At 33.2% G+C, this 21,790-nt stretch overlaps 2 protein-coding genes across 2 annotated transcripts; both read right to left on the bottom strand.

Annotated features, from left to right (window-relative positions):
• Positions 1 to 314: 314 nt before the first annotated feature.
• LOC112002884 (UDP-glycosyltransferase 92A1) lies at positions 315 to 2,752 on the bottom strand (the record flags this gene model as incomplete). The annotated part of the gene is made up of 2 exons (XM_024035039.2): positions 1,318 to 2,752; positions 315 to 355 (listed from the first exon to the last, which is right to left on the bottom strand). Coding segments are annotated over exons 1-2 (1,476 nt in total), but the record flags the coding sequence as incomplete, so codon positions are not given.
• A 15,501-nt stretch (positions 2,753 to 18,253) lies between these two features.
• Positions 18,254 to 21,157, bottom strand: LOC112002899 (IRK-interacting protein). Its single transcript, XM_024035055.2, has 2 exons — positions 20,599 to 21,157; positions 18,254 to 19,919 (listed from the first exon to the last, which is right to left on the bottom strand). The coding sequence occupies exons 1-2, from the start codon at positions 20,836 to 20,838 to the stop codon at positions 18,387 to 18,389; spliced, it is 1,773 nt and encodes a 590-aa protein (XP_023890823.2). The 5' UTR covers positions 20,839 to 21,157; the 3' UTR covers positions 18,254 to 18,386.
• Between the last annotated feature and the right edge of the window lie 633 nt (positions 21,158 to 21,790).

The raw sequence follows: 21,790 nt of genomic DNA, 5'->3' as shown, positions 1-21,790 counted from the left end.
AGCCCAACCCGAGATTTCTTTGCCAAAGCATCGGCAACCTTATTACAATTTCGTTTCACATGGCAGTAGTGATCTAGGCAATCAATGGTGGACTGTCAAGCCCTTCGGTGTAAAGATTAATTTGTCAAATATATAAGAACCGAAATTCAAACAAAACAATAATATCATAAACCCACAAAGTTTAGAGAAATAATATAAACCCATATCAGCGTTAATCATATGTAAAGAGAGAACCGGAAGATTGTGGGTGGCGTCGCCGATTTAGAATGGAAGAGAAGAAGCGCCACTGAGTCGTCCAAGAAGAGATGAAGCGCCACTGAGTTGGATTGGATATGAGTGCGCCGCTGATTTGAATATGGATTGGAAGAGAATAAGCTAGAGAGCGGCGCCGACGAGTGGATTGGATGAGAAGATGCGCCTCCGATTTGAGGTTGTGGGTGCGCCGAGCTCTGAGAGTTTGTGGGTGCACCAGGCTCTGAGTGTTTGTGGGTGCGCCAAGCTTTGAGGGTTTTGTGGGTTGCGTTGCAAATGTGGTATCAACGATTTGAGGGTTTTGTTTAGAGATGCAGACAGAGCAATGAGCAAACAAAGTAGAGAGGTGAAGAAGCAAACGTGAGACAGGGATGAATGTTTTAATTTTTTGTTTATATATAAAACCTGTTTAACTGGTAACCAAAAACCTTTAAAATTGCATCAATGGACAAGTATAGAGAATATACGAAGATAATGTAATCTAATGGTAGATTTGTCAAAATTTGCATCTTATTAAAAAATATTGAATGATGTAATATTGCTTATTTGATGTGGCTAATTGTGAGTGATGAAAAAAGTGATGGGTCTATGTGAAGGTAACATGCACATTCCTTAACACTCATGATAAATTTAATTAGAAATAATTATATTTTAAAAAAAATACAAACTATCTCTTTGTGCATAATAATTATAAAATTATTGTGTTTCTAAAAATAGAGATTTGTGGTTCGAATTTCTATTTTACAACCAAGTGTATTAATGAAAATTTCAGCCAAAAAAAAAAAAATGAATTAAAGAAAATATTTATTCCATTATACTAAATTGGAAAGCTTAGGACAACAAAACCTTTCACAACTTCTTGCTACAACTATGACATAGCAAAGTATAATTGGTGAAAAAAAAAGAGTAGGTTTATGTGTAAGTGATGGTTAATCACTCATAGTCTGCAAAATCAAATTGTGACAAAAAAATTATGGAATAATTTGTGATTCTAGAACTACTCTGATACGTTCAATTAGAGATTACTATTCTGCTAGGTGGTTTTCTTCTTCTCTCTCCATAACACTGTGGCATTGAAGAATTCATCAATGGCTTTGACAGAAGTCCCCGTGAAACCATCCTCATCTTTCTTAGCATTCTTGATAATGTCCATCACCTCACCAGCTTTCCTTGTCATATCCTTTCCTTTCTCAGTCTCATTCATCACCAACTCAATCTTGGCCACTATATCTTCATGACTAACCTCACTGCTTGCCCCATTAGCCACCTCAACACAAACCCCCATCTCTTCCTCCAACTTCTTTGCATTGAAATGCTGCTCAGCCATAATAGGCCAAGCCAAAATGGGAACTCCATGACTAAGAGAATCAAGCACAGAGTTCCATCCACAGTGACTCAAAAAAGCACCCACAGATTTGTGTGACAAAATTTCCACCTGGGGTGCCCAATTGTGCACCAAAAGTCCCTTATTTTCAACTCCTACACGTTGTTCAAATCCTTTTGGTAACCACTCTTCAGCATTGAACTCCGAGTTAATGTCAAACTCTAAAGGTGGCCTAATAACCCAGATGAAATCCTTGCCACTAGCCTCTAATGCCTTTGCCAACTCCATCATTTGGGACAATGAAATAGTGCTTTGTGACCCGAATGAAATATATAGAACTGAACCATAAAGTTTTGAGTCTAGCCAATTCTTACAAAGTTCCCATGTAATTCCCGAGTCTTTTCCAGAACCAGCTTTGCTTCCCAAGGTGAGCTTCACAGGCCCAATAGGCCACACCGGGCGATTCATTTGCTGCCTGAAATATGTCAATCCAATTTGATCAATCTCTTCCACTGTATTGAACAAAAATGCATCAGATTCCAACCATTCATCAAACACTCTATGCATAAACTTTATCCATGAATCATCAGGTTTAGAAGATCTAAGATGCTCCGGCATTTGATTTATGCGTATTCGACAAGAATCAGGAAAGCCCGGAAGTGGGAATTCATTGGAATCTGTTTTCAAGTGAGGGAGGTTTAACCAGAGATTGTGAAATACCCCCATGCCATAGCCACCACCAGCGTTGAAGATTGCGTTAAAAACTCCAAATTCGTGAGCAACATCTGCAGTCCAAGAGAAGAACATATCGGCAATAATGCAAAGTGGTATTTGGCCATTTTTCTCTTCTATAAGATTGGAAATGAGAGTTTTAAAAGAAGGCTTGAAAGAATGAGAAGCTTCGATGAGTTGGCCCATGAATTGGGGAAAAGCATCAGTGTTCTCAGCATCTGGAGGAAGGCCATGATCAGAGCTGAAGAAAGGGATTTCAAGGAGGCGAATGGAGGAGTTTGAAGGGAGAGATGGTTGGAGTTTTTTGATATTGAGAGAGGTGTTGATAAAGGTTACAGTGTAATTCTTACTTTGTACTATTTGGTAGGCTAATGCTAAGAAAGGCCTTATATGACCCTGTGCCATGAATGGGAACAACACTACGTTTTCTTTTCTCTGCTCCATTATTGTTTCTCTGAGGGACAGTGTGGTGATTGAGGAAGAGGAGGAGACAGTGAGGGAGGTTTTGCCACAAAACCTGCTTTTTAAACCCTAAGGGCACATTTGATATATAAGTATATCACTGAGAGTAGAAGATGATATATAAGGAAATTTTATATTTCTAAAAATATATTAATTTGAAAATCTATGAAAAACTTGTAAAAGATGACGTATAAGGAAAATTTATATTTTTGGATATATAAATTTTAAAACCTATTACATGCACAAAGAAATAGAGTCTAAATTTGAATTCTAAGAAATAGCTATTACAACCATTTTAAAGAAGGAATAGTTATTCATCAATTTAAACAATAGTTATTCCTATGTAGTAACTACTTTAAGTAATAAAGATGTAATTAAATGACTAAATTGTTATTACAGATTACTATTCCATTATCGGAGCTATTACAGCATATATACCAAACAAAGAGCGCTGTCTAGTGACCAAATACATGTCTGATGGAGATAAACATTCCCTTGCAACTACAAAAGATCATTATATGGAAAGGCAGATAGAGCATGCTTGCCTAATAATGATGAATGGCAATGTGCCATATATAAGATTTTAAGAACTTTACATGGAATTATCTTATGTTAATTTGTAGAGAGTTATCTTAAGAGCTCTAAAGAATCCTCATCCACTTTGATGCTATATTCTGTACTTGAAAAAAAAAAAACCTACTTGAAAGGAGAGAGTTGACCAATAAAATATCGAATAATAGCATTGGGGATATAAAAAAAGGAATATATCAAATATGTCAACCTGAAAAAATTATATATGGGAACAAATCAGTATAGATTAGAGAATATTGTGGTGAAAATATTTAAAGAAAATTTGAACAAATCAATAGAGACTATTATGTTTAGTTACTAAATTTGGCCTGTGAATTATCCTAGTCTAGGAGTTGGGTCACTTATCATTTATCAGACATCAAGGTATATAACAAAACAAAAAATTAATAAATATGAAATAAGTTTGAGAAATCATAAAATAAGCAAGTAAGTTGAAAAATTGAAAGTTTATCTTTATTGAAAAATCTAGCATCAACCTTATTCTAAAATCATTTGTTTTCGTTATGCTCCAAATTTAGAAACTGTAAGATGAACCTATAAATATAATTTTGTTCAAAATTACAAAACCGATTGTGTGAAAATAACCTATTCGGGTTGCACGAGTTGCAAAAGGCTTACTGAGTTTTACCGGCTCAATTGCATAAGTAGTCCAATTAACCAACCAAACCGACTAATGTATCGGTTTAGTGGGTTAATAGCTCGATCATGTCAAGCCGAGCGAAGTTAGTTCTAACAACTATTAAAAAAAATTGAATATATTTTATGTTTCCATATATAGTTACGAAGGGTTTTTACAAATGCTATTCTAGGATTATTATTTTATATGTAACAAGTGCACCTAAAGAGGTTGATAACTTAATATAGTTCATAGCATGCAGTATTTTTTTCATTATTTTTTGGCGGAAATCACATTTTCGTTTCTATATTTTCAGCCGATTTTCACTTTGGTCCACAGATTATATTTTTACCGCTTTTAGTCCCTATCCTGAAAAACGCTTCTCGTTTTGGTCCCTGCCGTCACATAAAAAACAAAAAATGCACACGTGGCAAATAGCAGAATTAAAAAATATTAAAATATCAAAAAAAAAAAAAAACTTGTGTTTTTATTTTATATATATATATATATAATTTTTATTTTGAGAATCTACTTTATAAATGGATAAAACAATTTGAAAATCAATAAAAGAGTAACCTTACTTTTTAAGCAATGTTTTAGTGAGAATTAAAGTTACATTTTTATCGGATTGTCCTTTAGTTTTATCTCTACTTAAACAGAAGGGTGTTTTTAGGAGTATTTGAACTAAAAAATGAAGAATCCAAATAGAGAAAGCCCCTTAAATAATAGTATAGATAAACACATATTCATCACAAAACAAAACCTGCACCCACCCAAAAATCATAATAAGAAAAGACTAATTAAAAAGAATTCAATTAATTACCTTCTAAAAAAAATTCAATTAAAGAAGCATTAAAGTGTGTATATATATTATCTTTTTACTATAGCGACACTAAAGTATGCATGCATCACCATCTACACAGCAATCAACGATGTTTATAAAATTAGAAATTTTGAATCCACCTAATGAAGTAGTTGCAAATGCCCACTAGTAGATATCAAGATCATTAGTCAAAGGGAGGGGCCGCGGGCCGCCAAATTAAGAGTCGTGCTAGAAGGGCTAGATTTTCTTCTCATTAAATACTACACAATAATTTGGTTCAACGGGTTATTTAGATTTTCTTTTTTCAAACTTGGATTAAGATTTGTCATGTTTGTGAAAATATTTGAATGATAAATTCATTTGAACTATAAATTTCTAATATTTGATTTTTTATGTGGACTGGAATAAAACTATATAAGTTCAAGAAAATTTATATGTCCAATCTTATTATACTTTGGATCCAGTCAATGAGACTTATACATATTCACATAGAAATCAGTTTTTGGGACATACCACTGGTCTATGTACAGTACATGGGTCTAGTAATGAGAATATAGCGTAATCAAAATCATAATCAAAATTACAAAGATTGTTAAAAATATAAATATGATTAGATATGTGAATCGGTTAAAATCAATGATATTTTTTAATCTGTTTTTTTTTTTACTCATTGCAAATTATAAATTCTGATTTTTTGGAACTCATAGTAAATTATGATTTTTGATGTTTTGAAACTTGATATTTGTAAAACTAATGTCAAATTATATGTTACTTTCCAATCCGACTAAGAAACAATTTCTAAGCTCATATAATTTGATCTTATGTACAATTTATTATTTTGCTTATCTAAATGCTTGATAAGGCTAATTAGGTTTTTGGTTACTTATTAAGTTGTTAAGCTCATCCACTTTTCCCCTTCCGAATTTAGATTATGAATAACATAAAGTTTTGGGACATTCGTTGATGAGATTATGCACATCAATGAGTTTAGAAATTTGGAATCAGATTGGACTTCTAGTATTTTGAACTTTTTTAAGTATTGTATTTTCAACTCATGAGGTGAACTTTTTGTTTCTATTGATACTTCGGAGATTTTAAGAAATTGAAATATTGAGACTAGTTTTGGATTTTACTTGATGTAATTTTCTTCTTTTGGAATAGTTACTACTCTATAAGGTGGCTTTACGCACTTGTAAAGTGAAAACTTTATATGTCTCGTTGTCATATGTACCATTCATAATCTCAATACGCCCAAATAACTTTCCCAAACATATACAGAGATCAGGTGTTCAAGTTATTTATGAATGTTACTAAATATTAGTCATATTATACAGGCTTAAGCTTAATTAATCAAGTTATTCTCGATGATGCTTGGCTAAAAGTCAGCTCCTGTCCACCATCAAGGTGCATGAATAACCCAGCACATGACTCATGACTCATAAGCATTGCATTCAAAAGATTTTGAGGGTGGTTTTGTTTGGTAAGAGGAGAATCCTGCTTGCATTGAACATCTTTTGGTAATCAGGCTCAAAATATATATTAATTTCCAGTCAATTCTACTTTATTATTCATTTCTCCTTCAATCCAAACGAAAAAATTTAAGCGTTTGTAAGAATAAAATGTCTATTGTTTTATAACAATAAAAAAAAAAATCACAAGTTCTAGAGAAAGGGAAGCTTCACTCTCAAGGAATTAATCACAGCCCAGACCATTAATGATCAATGGAACGTGTATTACCATTTAAATTCAATGGTGGGACTTGCCTAAGAGTTTCGTCAAAGGGGCAAGGGCATGCCCCAAAAAAATTTGAAAAACAAACACTTAAGAAGAAATTTTTTAAAAGAAATTGAAAAAAAAAAAAAAAAAAAAAGTGTGTTATTCCTTCTAGAACTTGCTTTGTTTAAGAGGCTTCTGCGTGTTCTATAAGCCTATAAGTTGTAAGTCAACATAAAACTTCTTTTTGAGTCAAGTCATTCAAGGGCAAACTCAAGTGTGCATGATGCATGTTTATACCAAAAAAAAACTTCATGGGCGTAAAAGTGTGCATACTATGACTTATGAGTTATGAGTATTAGAAACTGGCCTACCCTTTAAAGGCAGATAATGGCTGGTAAGCATGAAAAAGCCAAAAAAATGAGCTGCAAGTTTTCAAACTTCCATGGATTATGATGGTAACAGCGGTTTTGCATTTGCCCAAAAGGCCATAACATACAAGAATAATACACGAAACGATTAATTAGCATATTGATTAATTTGATTAATGATATTGATTAATTTTATATAAAAAAAATTATATTGATTAATTAATAGGGTCAATGAGTAAATTATTCATTTTCAAAATCCTATTTTTTTGGGTTATTTATTTATTTATTTATTTAAATTTTAAACAATTAGAAGCCTGAAAAACATAACTTCCCAGTCCTCTAATTTTTCTACTATCTTCACATATAATGGGATTTGGAAAGTTGTTCTGATCTTATCCTCTCATTACCATGTTCTTGAATTTGTTCTTTCAAAATCCTCATTTAACTAAAAGAGCCTAATATTAATAACTTCACTCTTATTTTTGTATAATTTGAGATTAGGTAATTCAAATTTCAAACTTCATAGGATTGCCTCTTGAAAACCCTAGTCTTTTTTTTTTTTTTTTTAACTTTTTATTTATTTTTTTAGATTCTCTTGGAAACCCTATTTCATTTAACATTAAATTGATGAACCATGACATGAAAAAATCTTGACCCCTCGTTCCAATGCCAATTAAGTAGTCTAAATGTATTTGGGTAGTCTAGATGTGCTAGGTAGTACTTAATTGTCTTATATTACTTAAGAGAGTGTGTTGTGTGTAGTATAACTTATCTTACTCTCTCTTAAAAATTTCTATGACTTTTGAGTGAAGTTGTGGTGTGTCTTTGTGTTAAAATCTCTTTTTCTCTCATTTGTGTGTTTGTGTTTGTGTCTCAAAAAAAAAAAAGTTGTACTTAATAAGTAGTAGTTAAAGGTTCTATAATTTTGAACTATCCTTAATCTAGTAGTGTGGCACAGTAGTGGTGCCAGGCTCAGTAGTTTTAACTAAATTAAGTTATCTAATTAGAATGCAATCATGGTTTCATTGACTAATGAATCATATGATTGAATTTAATGATCATTGAAAAAATATTTTCATACATTGATCAATTCAACCATATGGTAGAATTTTAATTGAAGAAACTAAGACATAACACTTTAGAACTACACCTAACTTTTGCTCTAAAAAATCTTTTTTTTTGTTAATAAAAAGCACAAGAAACAAAGTAGTGGGGGCCTGAAACAAATTTTTTCTTGCTATTTCCATCCAATGCTCCATTTTTGCTAAGCCAAAGTGGAAAACGTCCTTTTACTCAAGCCTGTTCCTTCTCCACCTCTCCTTTCACCATTTATTTCCTTCTTAACCAAATAAACTGTTGGCACATAATTAGTAGATAATATGAAGCCTAAGTCATTCTTCAATTATGATGCATACACTTTTGCACATGTGTCTCCCCTGATGAGCCAATAGAACAAATAATAGACATGTCTAGACTTTCAATCTTTAATTAAATTAATTTATTGTTATGCATCTCCATTTTATAAAAATTCTCAATTTATGCAGAGAATTAAAAAAAAAAAACATTTTTATATAATGTTTAAGTCTCACATTTCTGCTTGATCTCAAATTAAAGTTGTGTGAATTTTAATACATTTTTTTGTTAAGCTTTTATATTTTTTTTGATTTATTTTGAAGGTTTAAACAAAGCTAATTTATACTAGCCTCTACATGCACTCATGCACGTGCTCAAGGCTCTTTCTTATTTGGGTTTATGTTAAAATTTTCCATTCATTTAAATTTGAGGCTTTTACATTTGTCAAGAGGTGTTATGCATTTGCCAATCATTAATATAGCCTAGAGTGATACGATTAGGTTAGCACTAAAAAATGAACACATTCAAACACAAACATTAATTGAAATAATATTTACGCAGGTATATATGCCAAAATGAATCATTGAAACAATAAAAAGAAAAATCTAAATTTTAACTAATGTACTTCGACTCTACAGTTGGTTGGGTAGGATTTCTTATATATATATATATATATAATTAATGGGTTTTTTTTTATACATGTGAGTTAGTCATTTTGTAATTTTTGTTCATGATTAAAATTTTACTTATGAATCACATAGAATACATTTTAGTCACCAGTTAAACCATAGATGCAACATATGTAACATCTTATGTAATTTTGGTTAGTATAAATATATATTCAGTCAAAAAATAATCTAAAAATTATACGGTAAACATTTATGTCCTTAACATTTCAATCTTTAATATCTATGCACTAATGTTATGTAATGGTCCGTTTGGATTGAGGGGGAGGAAGGAGGAGTAGAGTAGAATAGAGTAAATTTAGCATCAAATTAGCTTATTTTTAGCCAACTCTACTCTACTCCCTTCCACTTCCCCTCCTTCCCCCCCCCCTCCATCCAAACAATACTTAAGTGAATAAATTATTACGTAAAGAAATCGAACTCCAAGTAGTATTAAGTTTTCTATCATTGAATAAGATTATATATATAATTGGGTATATCTCTCTTTAATTAAAGCTCTTATCTTTTTATTTTTCCCCAATATCCTTTTCATTAATAGGGGCTCGTGCTGCACAATGATAAAATTGGAAATGTGTCTTTTTAGTTCTTTACAGTGTGTTTGTTTGAAGGTGAAATAGTGTAAATAGAAAACTTTGGAGAGAAATTAGTAAAGAAAACTTTTTTGGAGTGTATTTGATTAGGTAGGGAGGAAGGAAAATAAATGGTAGAGCCCAGATGTTTTCTCCTTGAGCCCACCAAAATGTTCTCTCCAAAATGAAGAGAAAACTAAGTCGGATGAATTTTTTTTATTGACAAAAATGCCCATGTTTTCAAGTTGCATTTTTTTTCTTTCTTTTCCCTTTCTTGCGCAGTAACGTTGCCCCTCTTTTTGCTTTTTTTCTTTTTTTCTTTTTTTTTTGGACAATAATGTTGTTAATGTTGCCCCTTTTTTTTTCTTTTTCTTTTTTTGGACAATCACGTTTCCAGTTGCCACTTACTTTTTTTTTTTTTTTCTTGGGCTTTAACATTGCTCTTTTTTTCTTTTCTTTTTTTTTCTGATTTTCTAGGGCTTGGGCGTGATAGTTTTTTTTTTTTTTTTTTTTTTTTTTTTTTTTTAACTGGATGTGATTTTTTTTGGAGCATGTTTTTATTTTTATGATAAATTTGGGTGATTAATCTTTCTTGTGTGGTTATTTGTCACTTTTTTTGTTTTAATTTGGCATCATTCTTTAACAAGGGATATAAGTAATTTATTCAAACTCATTTTTTCATCCCTCCACTTTTCCACTCCCAACCAAACAAAAATGAGACAAAANACAAAGAAGAATAGTTATTCATCAATTTAAACAATAGTTATTCCTATGTAGTAACTACTTTAAGTAATAAAGATGTAATTAAATGACTAAATTGTTATTACAGATTACTATTCCATTATCGGAGCTATTACAGCATATATACCAAACAAAGAGCGCTGTCTAGTGACCAAATACATGTCTGATGGAGATAAACATTCCCTTGCAACTACAAAAGATCATTATATGGAAAGGCAGATAGAGCATGCTTGCCTAATAATGATGAATGGCAATGTGCCATATATAAGATTTTAAGAACTTTACATGGAATTATCTTATGTTAATTTGTAGAGAGTTATCTTAAGAGCTCTAAAGAATCCTCATCCACTTTGATGCTATATTCTGTACTTGAAAAAAAAAAAACCTACTTGAAAGGAGAGAGTTGACCAATAAAATATCGAATAATAGCATTGGGGATATAAAAAAGGAATATATCAAATATGTCAACCTGAAAAAATTATATATGGGAACAAATCAGTATAGATTAGAGAATATTGTGGTGAAAATATTTAAAGAAAAATTTGAACAAATCAATAGAGACTATTATGTTTAGTTACTAAATTTGGCCTGTGAATTATCCTAGTCTAGGAGTTGGGTCACTTATCATTTATCAGACATCAAGGTATATAACAAAACAAAAAATTAATAAATATGAAATAAGTTTGAGAAATCATAAAATAAGCAAGTAAGTTGAAAAATTGAAAGTTTATCTTTATTGAAAAATCTAGCATCAACCTTATTCTAAAATCATTTGTTTTCGTTATGCTCCAAATTTAGAAACTGTAAGATGAACCTATAAATATAATTTTGTTCAAAATTACAAAACCGATTGTGTGAAAATAACCTATTCGGGTTGCACGAGTTGCAAAAGGCTTACTGAGTTTTACCGGCTCAATTGCATAAGTAGTCCAATTAACCAACCAAACCGACTAATGTATCGGTTTAGTGGGTTAATAGCTCGATCATGTCAAGCCGAGCGAAGTTAGTTCTAACAACTATTAAAAAAAATTGAATATATTTTATGTTTCCATATATAGTTACGAAGGGTTTTTACAAATGCTATTCTAGGATTATTATTTTATATGTAACAAGTGCACCTAAAGAGGTTGATAACTTAATATAGTTCATAGCATGCAGTATTTTTTTCATTATTTTTGGGCGGAAATCACATTTTCGTTTCTACATTTTCAGCCGATTTTCACTTTGGTCCACAGATTATATTTTTACCGCTTTTAGTCCTATCCTGAAAAACGCTTCTCGTTTTGGTCCCTGCCGTCACATAAAAAACAGAAAATGCACACGTGGCAAATAGCAGAATTAAAAAATATTAAAATATCAAAAAAAAAAAAAAAAAAAAAAAAAAAAAAGAAGCTCCTCTGCGCTGCGCAAAAAGCTTAACCGCGTAACTCAGATGGAAGAAGCCATCACTCAAGGCAAACCGATCAACAAGAAGCAAGAAGAAGTCCGCTCGAAACCCGCCGTCTTAGCTCTCATCGATGAGCTCGACAAGCTCCGCTAGCCTCTCGCCCAAGCCGTTGTCGAAGAGCTCTCTCTATTGACCTATGATTACGTCACCGACGACGCCACCGATTTGCTCGGCGAGCGGGACTTGATTCGATTTCGTTGCTCAGCGACTTGTTGATGTCTCGGCTCGTCGATTCGAGCTTATCGCATAAGAATGCGTTGTTGCGTTGCATCGAGCATGTGAAGCTCTGGCTCACTAAGTCCGATCATCCAGTACTCTGTTGCTGCATGTACCTACTTGAATCCATTGGTGTGTGCACGGTGGTATAGTTTGGAGGATGGCATGGATAAAAAAGTTGAAGGAGAGTTGAAGTTGGCTGTTTGGATAGGTACTCAAGCTGATGAAGCATTTTCTAAAGCATGGTGTTCAGATGCAGTTGGAGTTATCGGAACTGATGTTCTTGCCAATAGTTGTTCCAAGGTATACCTCTCTCCCAAGCTTTGGTATTTGAGGGTGAGTGTACTTGAAGCAATGGACTTGCAACCGATTGGTAAGTGTGGGTGCCTGGAAGTATATGTGAAGGCTTCCATGGGAAATCAGGTTTTAAAAACCAAAACTTCTCAGAGCAGGAGTGTTAATCATAAATGGGATGAGGATCTCATGTTTGTAGTAGCGGAACCATTTGAGGATTCGTTGAAATTAAGTGTTGAAGACAGAGTTGCACCTAACGAGAACGAAGCTTTTTGTGCAGCGTGGAGGAGCTTCTTTTTTTTTTTTTTTGTTGATATTTTAATATTTTTTTTAAATATATTTTTAATATTTTTTAATTCTGCCATTTGTCACATGTGCATTTTCCTTTTCTGATGTAACGGCAGGGACCAAAACGGAAAATGTTTTTCAAGATAGGGACTAAAAGCGATAAAAATAAAATCTAAGGACCAAAGTAGGAATCTGCTGAAAATGTAAGGATGAAAATGTAATTTCTGCCTTATTTTTTTGTGATGATAAAATCTATGAACTTTGAATGGTGTAAACTTAAGGCTTTATATATTATTTAACTTTTATTTTTGAATATTTTGTTATTTGTTTTATTATTTGTATGGAAAGGAAGACGACTATAATATGGATCATATGATTGCATTTTATTATCATTAGAAATAATAATAAAATTATTATTAGTATGTATGCGAAAAAATACATGTCAATCTTCACCTAATTGTCCTAATTCGTAACTTGATCAACTTAACCAGTTTTGTAATTGGTTTAGGACGACTTTTTTTTGTTGCACAAATTCAGATTGATCAAACCTGAATCCAATCGACTCGCGACTCATTTGCCAGTTATTCACACAACTCAAAAGAGGATTTCAAGTTTTCAATCTCTAATCTTTATAATTTGATAATTCATTGAAATAATATGGCACGAAATTAAGTTAAGTTTGTATATACCTACCCCTTGGCAATGACTGAAGCTTGTTGAAACTGTGGGCTGCCTGGTCCACCAAGAAATTTCTTTGAACCAACTCTTACAAATTGGTTGTGTAGAAACTCGTGTGATAGCTTCCCAACCCCAAATTCTCCTCGTTCTTGGAGCACTCTATTCGTTCTTTAGTTGTTGCCCAAAACCTTTGCTTTATCCAGAGGAATAGATCATTTTGTTTTATTTTATAAAACCCTGATTCATTAGCTAAGAAGCAACAAAAGATTCAGGACAAAGTCTGTTGAAGTACAACCCAAGTAAGTTTGAATTAAAAACATCTACAACCCTACTGGAAGGGCATAAAAAAGAACGAAGTCCACAGGATTGTCTTGTTCCTATCTTGGCAAGAGCATTTGCACACTTATTAGCTTATCTGAAACAATGGACAATTTTCTTATGGGGAATCCAGGAAACCAGGCTCCAATGATTTCAGAGAATCACTACCAAAGGATAGATCAAATCAATACCTACCTAAATCATATTTCATCAATGTTCTTAGGCCTCATAAGGGGTGTTATGAGAGTCAATTAAGTCGCCAAAAGTCTTGTAACTTAATTAGTAAGGGCACATTTGGTAGACTGTAATAGACACTGTAATATAATAGATATTCCTATGATATAACTATTCAGTTGTTTGGTTATGTTTTTATTACAATGAATAATTATTCCTTATGAATAGCTATTCTTCAAAATTAGGAATAATTATTCCTTATCAAAATTACTGAATATCTATTCATTCACCTTATGTAATAACTTTTTTTTAAAATTTTCTAAAAAACCATTAGTTGACACATCTTCAAAAAAAAAAAAAAAAATTTCTTTCTTGTTAATTATTAGTCTATTTTGAACACCCTAAAATAAGTATATTTTAGGAAATTTGACTTAAAAATGATTTAATTACACCTTCTTTTTATACTCTACTAAATTGTGGATGTATATTCAGAATTCTATTTCTAAATAGTCACCAAACTAATGAATAATAATACTTATTACCTTTCAACTTAATGTATTCCTTGTAATACTTATTCCTATTTTCATGTAATAATCATTACAGTGTACCAAATGTATCCTAAATTTTGATATTTTATAACATAGATGTTTAAAGTTCAATTCTCCCGTTCCCATTGTAACTATCAATTTTTATTTATTTTTTAATTTTTTTAAGTTAGTTAAGTCAAGCAAATTTTTAATTGGTGTTATTTTTTGGCTAAAATGCGAAATGCACATTCTAAATTTGACTAAAATTCATTTCAATCATCTAACTATATTTTCGTTCAATTAAATTCTCTAAGTTTCAAAATTATTTAATTCAGATTTTTTTTTTCCAATTTCGTTAAAAAAAAAATTGTTGTTAAGTATGCAATTAATTAATGAAAAAGATTTTTTGAAAAAAAAATTCTTACTTAAAAAATCTATAAAATATTTTTATTAATTTCATAGATTTTTTTAATGTGAAAATAATATATTTTTAAGGGAAATTTTTTAACAAAATTGAATAGAATGTTTGAATTGGATAAATTTGAACAAAAATTAAATGATTAAAATAAATTTCAACCAAATTTAAAAAGTATAATTTACATTTTAGCCTATTATTTTTATTTTTGAAGTAGTCGACTGGTATTCATAATTATTTAAAAATCAATTTAATTATTAGCATTCTTTAAAAATATACAAAGATTGCATTCTCTAAAGCAATCTTGACTGTTTATTGAAATGTATAAACGGTGTGGATTACCCCCACCTCACTGGCTCAGTTTGCAAACAATAAGGATTGAAGGACACAACACCGACACGTACAAGGCAAATCCCTAGAGTTAGAGACCGTTCTGGTTTCTCTTCTAACCTCACATCTGCTTCTTCTGCTGTTGCCATGGCGGCGGAGTCAAGTGCAGACCTTTCTTTGGTTCCCGATAGCCGCAAAAGAAGAATAGAAGAGTCAGAATCAGACCCATCATCTTCGTATGAATTCATGAACATCAACAAACTCTCTGATCTTTTGTTGTTCGAGATCCTTTATCGACTCCCATGTCGATGGGCTCTCCAATGCAAATCCGTCTCAAAGCGCTGGCTTTCTCTTATTTCCCATCCTTACTTTATTCGTCGCTACATTCACCACCGCCACTCAGACTCACAACAACAACCCTTTACTCTTCTGTTACAGTATACACACAACTTTGAAAAAACCATCCTGGTTCTTCCGTCCCATAATTCCGAGTTCTTCACCGACTCTACCAATGTCGGACTCGATTTTCTCAACTTTCTTCCTTTGAGAGCAAGAAAAAACGACCCATTTTGCGTCGAAGTCGAAGCATCGTTCAACGATTTATTACTGGTACGCAACGAAGTTTCACGGTTTTCGGAGCCCATAAAGTTTTGCGAGTATTTCATCTGCAATCCATTTACCAAACAATGGCTGACACTCCCTCCGAGAACGACCAGTTTCGTAACTTTCGTTATGGTTGGCTTTGTATGCAAACCCTATTGCCTTGACAAAGAGCAAGGATGTGTTACCAATGTGCATTATAGATATAAGGTGGTACGCATTCATTCTCCGGCTGAAACCAATACTACTCAGTTACGTGTGGAGATATTTTCTTCCGAAACTGGTGAATGGCGAGACTCGGTTGTTTCGTCGCCGCGGGGATTGAGTCCCTTCAAAGTGGAGTCTCTGCATGCTGGTGTTGTTGCCTGCAACGGGATGCTGCATTGGGTGAACACAGATGAAGAGAATAAATTCATCAAAGGTTTTGTGGCGTTCGATCCATTCAACGACGCAGAACGATGCCATTATCTCGATCCACCTACAGACATTTCACCTAAACACTTTGCTGTTTCCATCGGCGAATTCCAAGGGCGTCTCAGGATATTCCAAGGCGGACATGGACGCAACGATGCTTACAGTTCTTATTATTTTTCGGTTTGGGATCTCGAGGATTACAGTGATGCAGGTACATGGTGCATGAAATACAGAGTTCATTTCAAGGACATGGTTTCAGAACATTCCGAGATTGTTCAGATCTTTAAGATAATGGAGGAGCACGAACTCCCGCCGCCCGTGTTGTTTCTAGCTTTCGACCCAATTGATGATGAAACTGTCTTCTTACAATTCCGCCATCACGTTGTCTTGTGTAACATGAGGACGGGGTTGTTGAAAATGGCTGGCGAATTACTACGAGATAGGGGGAAAATCTTGTCTGAAGTTTCCGGTTTCCTTTGGTCAGTACCTACAAAATATGCATTTTTACTTGGGCAGCCATCGTGGCCAACACCAGTTCCTCCCTCCCATTGAATTTTGATCAATGCCCTTCCAATTGTTAGTTACTGAAGTACATTTCAGCTGAAAGTTGTTAACTGTAAGCTACTCTTTGTTGTTTGTTTAGTCTTTTGATCTTTTAATTTCCTTCTTTTTCTGTAGTGCTTACGTGACACATTTGGATTGGAAATTGGATCTTTATTCTGATCCCTGAAAACTCTTGTCATATCTATAAGATTGAGCACCTAAACTCAAAATCATTGTTGAAATTTTGGATAGTGGTGCCTTTTTTTTTTTTTTTAGTATGCAAGAACATTTGTAGATAGCCATCAAAGGCCAAAACTTCAAGTGCTTTTCTTTTGAAATTATGTTTTGGCTTAATTAGCTACCAATATGAATTTTGTAGCAATTGAGTATACCTTGTGTTTCTCTGATTCAAACGTGTTGTGATCATGTTTTCCTTTCAACTGTCTAGTGGACAAGAGTTTCTAATGGAATAGAAGTTTTTTTCTTTTGTGAAGCAGTATTCTGCATTATTTTTGCTTCTAATCAAGTATTGGGCAGTGTCTTTTGGATGTATTTTTCTTTGATTGTGAATGCACAATTGAACTTGAAGCAACAAAATGCCTCAAACTTTCTGATCAAATTATGCAGATTTTTTCCCCTTTTGCTTTGCAAAGGGTTAAATTTCATCAGTTTCAAAGTAGTTTTGGTGCTACTCAGAAGTAGATTTTGCGTATGATTTGGGGACTTGAGGATTACATTTATTCAGGTACATGGTGCATGATACACAAGGTCTATTTTTAAGGACATGGTTTTAGAATATTCTAGGTTTGTTAAAAGAGTAAGGAGCTCCAGCCACCTGTGGATTTGCTAGTCTTCCAACCAAATGATGGTGGAGTTGTCTTCTAGCTTGTGCAACATGCGGAAGATAGGGTATTGAAAATGGCTTACCAACAACAAAATATGGGAAAATCTTATCTGGTAACTCCAGCTACATTGTTTTTGTACCTATGAAATCTGTATCCCCATTGTAAACCATCATGGCCAACACCAATTCCTCCACTCCCTTTGAAAATTTGAATGCCTTCGCAATTGTTAGTTACCTGATGTTCTAAACTATACATGTATTGGTTTCAGTTAAAGGCATTTATTATGATTGTGTTTGAAAACTTACTCATAATGATACATTTTACCATGATTTTATTGTTTCTCTATAATCCTGTAGAGTGGTTTTATTTGAAAAAAAAAATTGATGGATTTTTTCAAGTTGTTTAATTAATTGTGAAATCTGGAAGTATATATATATATATATATATATTTTTTTTTTTGAGAGAGTATAATATTCTTTGTACACAGTTGATTGCTTTGTGTAGGTTTTGGTAGAGATTTTTTTTTTTTTTTTTTTTTAAATTTTTTTTTAATTTTATTTTTTCTAGAGACTTTAAGAGGTGATTTGGTCGTTTTCAATGTTGGGCTATGCGTTTCAACAATAACAGCCTCATTCTTTTCTTCCCTTATTTATCTTTGGATCCACCATTTATAAAATAAAAATAAATAAATTAAATTAATTAAAAAAAAAAAAAAGTAGAAGGAAAAGAAACTCCCTATGTGTTTTTATTTGGCAAGATAACAGAAGGAAGCTTGAATCTGTAGTAGCAAAGAAAGAAAATGTGCAGCAAAGTTTTGGCATCAGACAACAAAAACAACCCAAAAAGTCAAATAAGATTGATTTCAATTCATCAGTTAACCTTAAACTTCACCTAATACTTGACTTAGTAGAAAAACAATGTTGGTCAACAATAGAAGAAACCCACTTTTACATTTATTAACGCATCAATTTGATAATTACAAACTTCTCTAGGTGAGAATACCTTGGAAAAAAAATTAAGAAAGGGGGAAAAAGCTAGCAATATTAAAACCAAATTCTAAACAGTTAAGCTACAGATTTGTACCTACAGAGAACCTTACACCTCAATACCCTGTCCTGAACATAAAACCCTGGCATCACCATGATCTTAACTCGGCTAGGACCATTTGACTTCTGCCTTTCCATGAACATGTCCTCCATGTAATGAGGATCAAACATCCTATTCTCTTCAACCCTTAAAATTCCCAATGGTGGATTGAATGAAAAGGCAAGCAAATGAAGCAACCATATGCATTTGGCAGAAACAAAGAATGCTTGCAGAAGCTGTTCAGGCCATGGTCTAGTCCAATTCAGCGTCGTGATAATGCAACTCATTTTCTGGTCACAAAATTTACTGAATTCTTCACTGTAATATTTAGTCCCTTTCCTTAATACCTCATTCCAGCTTAAGTTCCTCAACGCCACAAATGATGAGAATTGCGCTTGGCGATCTTGTTGGGGGTCTAACAGCTTTGGGGAGCCATTTTTCTCAAATACTGAGTTCTCAAAGTCTTGGTAGAGTGACTGATTTATGAAAGCTTCCAAATGGTATAACACTGCCTTCGAGTATTTGGAATTCAAAGAAAGTTTATATGGTTGAAGAAGCGTATTTAAGTTGTCCACTAGAGTATTATCAGATTCTTCAATCTGGCCAACAAGGGTCTTGCAGAATTGCTTTACTGACAATCTTGCTTCTGATACTATCTGCAAGAAACCTTCCACCATTACTTCTGCGCTGACGGGCATCAAATTTTCTCCATTTACATCTAAGGATTTCCCTCTCTTAGGAAAATTTCCAAGAGTTTCAGGAACTTGGGAATCCTTTGCCTGCATTGCTTGTTTTAGTGCTTTCTTCAGTTCTTCACAGTAAGTCTCCAAGTACTCCAGCTTGTGTTTAAGCTCTCCCAATGAAGATTTCATCTCAGAAACTTCCATCAATGCTGCATCTCTATTCTCATTTGCTTCCATCAGCTCTTTCTTTAACGTTTCAATTGACATTATCCCAAAGTCTTTATAGATTTGAGAAACATCTTCGGATTCTGCTCGATTAGGAGAATTTTCATACTTATTTTTTTTCTTTAACCGAGGAAACAACCACGAAATCACTCCCCGATTCTTTGGTTGTGATTGAATAGACGTGTGAGAATCCGTTAATGGAACAACAATATTAGAGTTCCTGCTGTTTCTTGTTGCAGCTTCAGATTCAGTAGTTATAACTGCCGGCTTGCATCTATTGCAGGATGATACTGATTTGAATTCCCCCAAACTGTTTCTTCTGTTTGACTTGAAGTAGTCATTTCCAGGTGATGTTTGAAGCACAGTGATTTGGTTTGCACAAGAACCAGTGACAGATTTTTGATCCTCAGCTGGACAAATATGGGAGTCTACGCTGGCCAAACCACAAGGCAATCCCTTTCTTGAAGATGAATTCTCCTTATAATCCGATAGGAAAGTTTCATAGCCATTTCCTCCTAGTCCATAATCATCCCAACTTTCTGATAGTGTGTGGTCTTTAAGTGGAATTTGTGGATACCCAGGTGTTGGCTCATCTTCATAGCTCTGTCAATGTTTCTCAAATTCAGAAAGTTCCCTCATTTTTGAAAAATAGAAATTCACTCATTAAAAATAGAGAATTTTTATTTGGGTCTGTAGTCTTAGGTATGAATGATACAAAGCTTCACTTACTAAAGAATAAAGTACCAAATTCAAAATAAACAAATACACACACAAACACAGACTGGAAAACAATGCAAAAGTTAAAAAAGAAAAGAAAAAAAGGATAGTCATCAGAATATTCTGCAGATATGTTAACAATATAACAACTACTATAATAGAACTGAATTTCTGAGTTCAGCTAAATGCAACCTAACTAAATTTCTGGGTTTAGTTTAGTTAAGCGTTTGAACTGTAAATATGGGATTACAGTCATAATAAGAGACTTTACCGGATGAATTAAGTAAAACCCACATAAATATAGACAGTATAATCTTTATTACCATGAGGTGCACTCACTTTTCAATCAATTAATGTATGAAAACTGAATAAATAAATGAAGAATATAATCACTGCAACACATGATAGTGACATTCTTGAGTTTGATATAATTAGAATCATCAACCTAAATAAATGCTTATGTTTCAGGAAAAATCTAGGAGTATAAATACCCAACACATAACGACAAAGAATAGAATGTATAAATCAAGCATAACTGGAAAAGAAGTAAGAAATTCAAACTCACAGGTGTAAAAACAGGGTAATCTTGAGCAGAGAACTGAGAAACAGGGCGTGAAGCAGGGGAAGGAGATGGAAATCTAAGATTGGAGGGGCTGCTTCCTTGCATCAAAGCAGCATGAAGGGTTCTCAACTCATTTGCTTTGGCAATGGCAGCTCGGATATCTTGCCTGCTAATCTCACGGTTGGTATTGCTGCTATTGTTGCTATGGTTTTCAAAGATTTGAGAGGCAGTAGCAGCAGCCATGAACAGAGGACAGAACAGAGCAGAACATATGAACTCAGAAGTAACAGAATATTATATCTAAGTTTAGATAAAGTTCAGTAATTTTTTTTCAATGAGAGAAAAGTACAAAGTGGGTTAACATGAGGGTATCTAGCAGTTGGATTTGATTTGCACTGAGGAAAACCATATCCAGTGCAAAATCTTGGAGAACCAGAAATTCTAAGAGAGAGAGAGAGGGCTGTAGAGGTATCTCAAACTAATGAGCTTTTGTCTTTGTTCTCAAAGGATTATGAGTAGAATGAGAGCATGTGAGTTGTGAAGTAGGAAGAGAGAGAGAGAGTCAGAGTAGTTTTTACTCTATGTAGGCATGCCTCTAAGTGTGAAATCAGTTTACCAAAATGCCCATTGTTTCCAAAAATAACCATAAGCACACCAAAATCATTTGGTGGTACGATTGTCAACATGATTACTTTAATACTATCATAATAAGTAGTTCCACTATTATTCCACTGCAATGCCAACAGTGTCAACAGGTGGTATCCTTTACATTATTGCATTGATAATCTTTTAGAAAATACTTTTTTGTGTTATCACTTATCGTCACAGGCAATGATATAGGTTGGTTTGCTTGCAATTTGAGTGTGTTCTTAGACAAATATTGATTAGACTTTTCATCATTTTGGATCCCATTATGTATGGCTCTGGCAATCTGGCTACCTTCCTTTCAATTTGTCCTTGGCCGGCTATGAAGTTTGATTTTTGTAAGGTTTCTTTTGGTGCAATATGAATCTGTTCTTAGCCCCAAAAAAATAAATCATAATAAATTACAAGGTCCCAGCATAAGAAAACAAAAGAAGATCCAATAATGCAATGAATTATTTTTGTCTTTGTTTTTTTGAATGTATGGTGATGAAATTATAATATTTTTTTTTTTTTTTGCAATTGATATGTAGTGTGGATAGAATTATGGCAT

This window comes from Quercus suber, unplaced genomic scaffold (assembly GCF_002906115.3).
Source record: "Quercus suber isolate HL8 unplaced genomic scaffold, Cork oak 2.0 scaffold_486, whole genome shotgun sequence".
Taxonomy (NCBI): Eukaryota; Viridiplantae; Streptophyta; class Magnoliopsida; order Fagales; family Fagaceae; genus Quercus; species Quercus suber.
Note: the sequence above shows the minus strand (reverse complement) of the source record. Positions and strands in the feature narration are given on the sequence as shown.

Coding starts and splice junctions, on each gene's coding strand:
- LOC112002899 (XM_024035055.2), bottom strand. CDS start 20,838: ATGGCTGCTGCTACTGCCTCTCAAATCTTTGAAAACCATAGCAACAAT. Junction 19,920..20,598: donor ATTACCCTGTTTTTACACCT/GTGAGTTTGAAT, acceptor AAACATTGACAG/AGCTATGAAGATGAGCCAAC.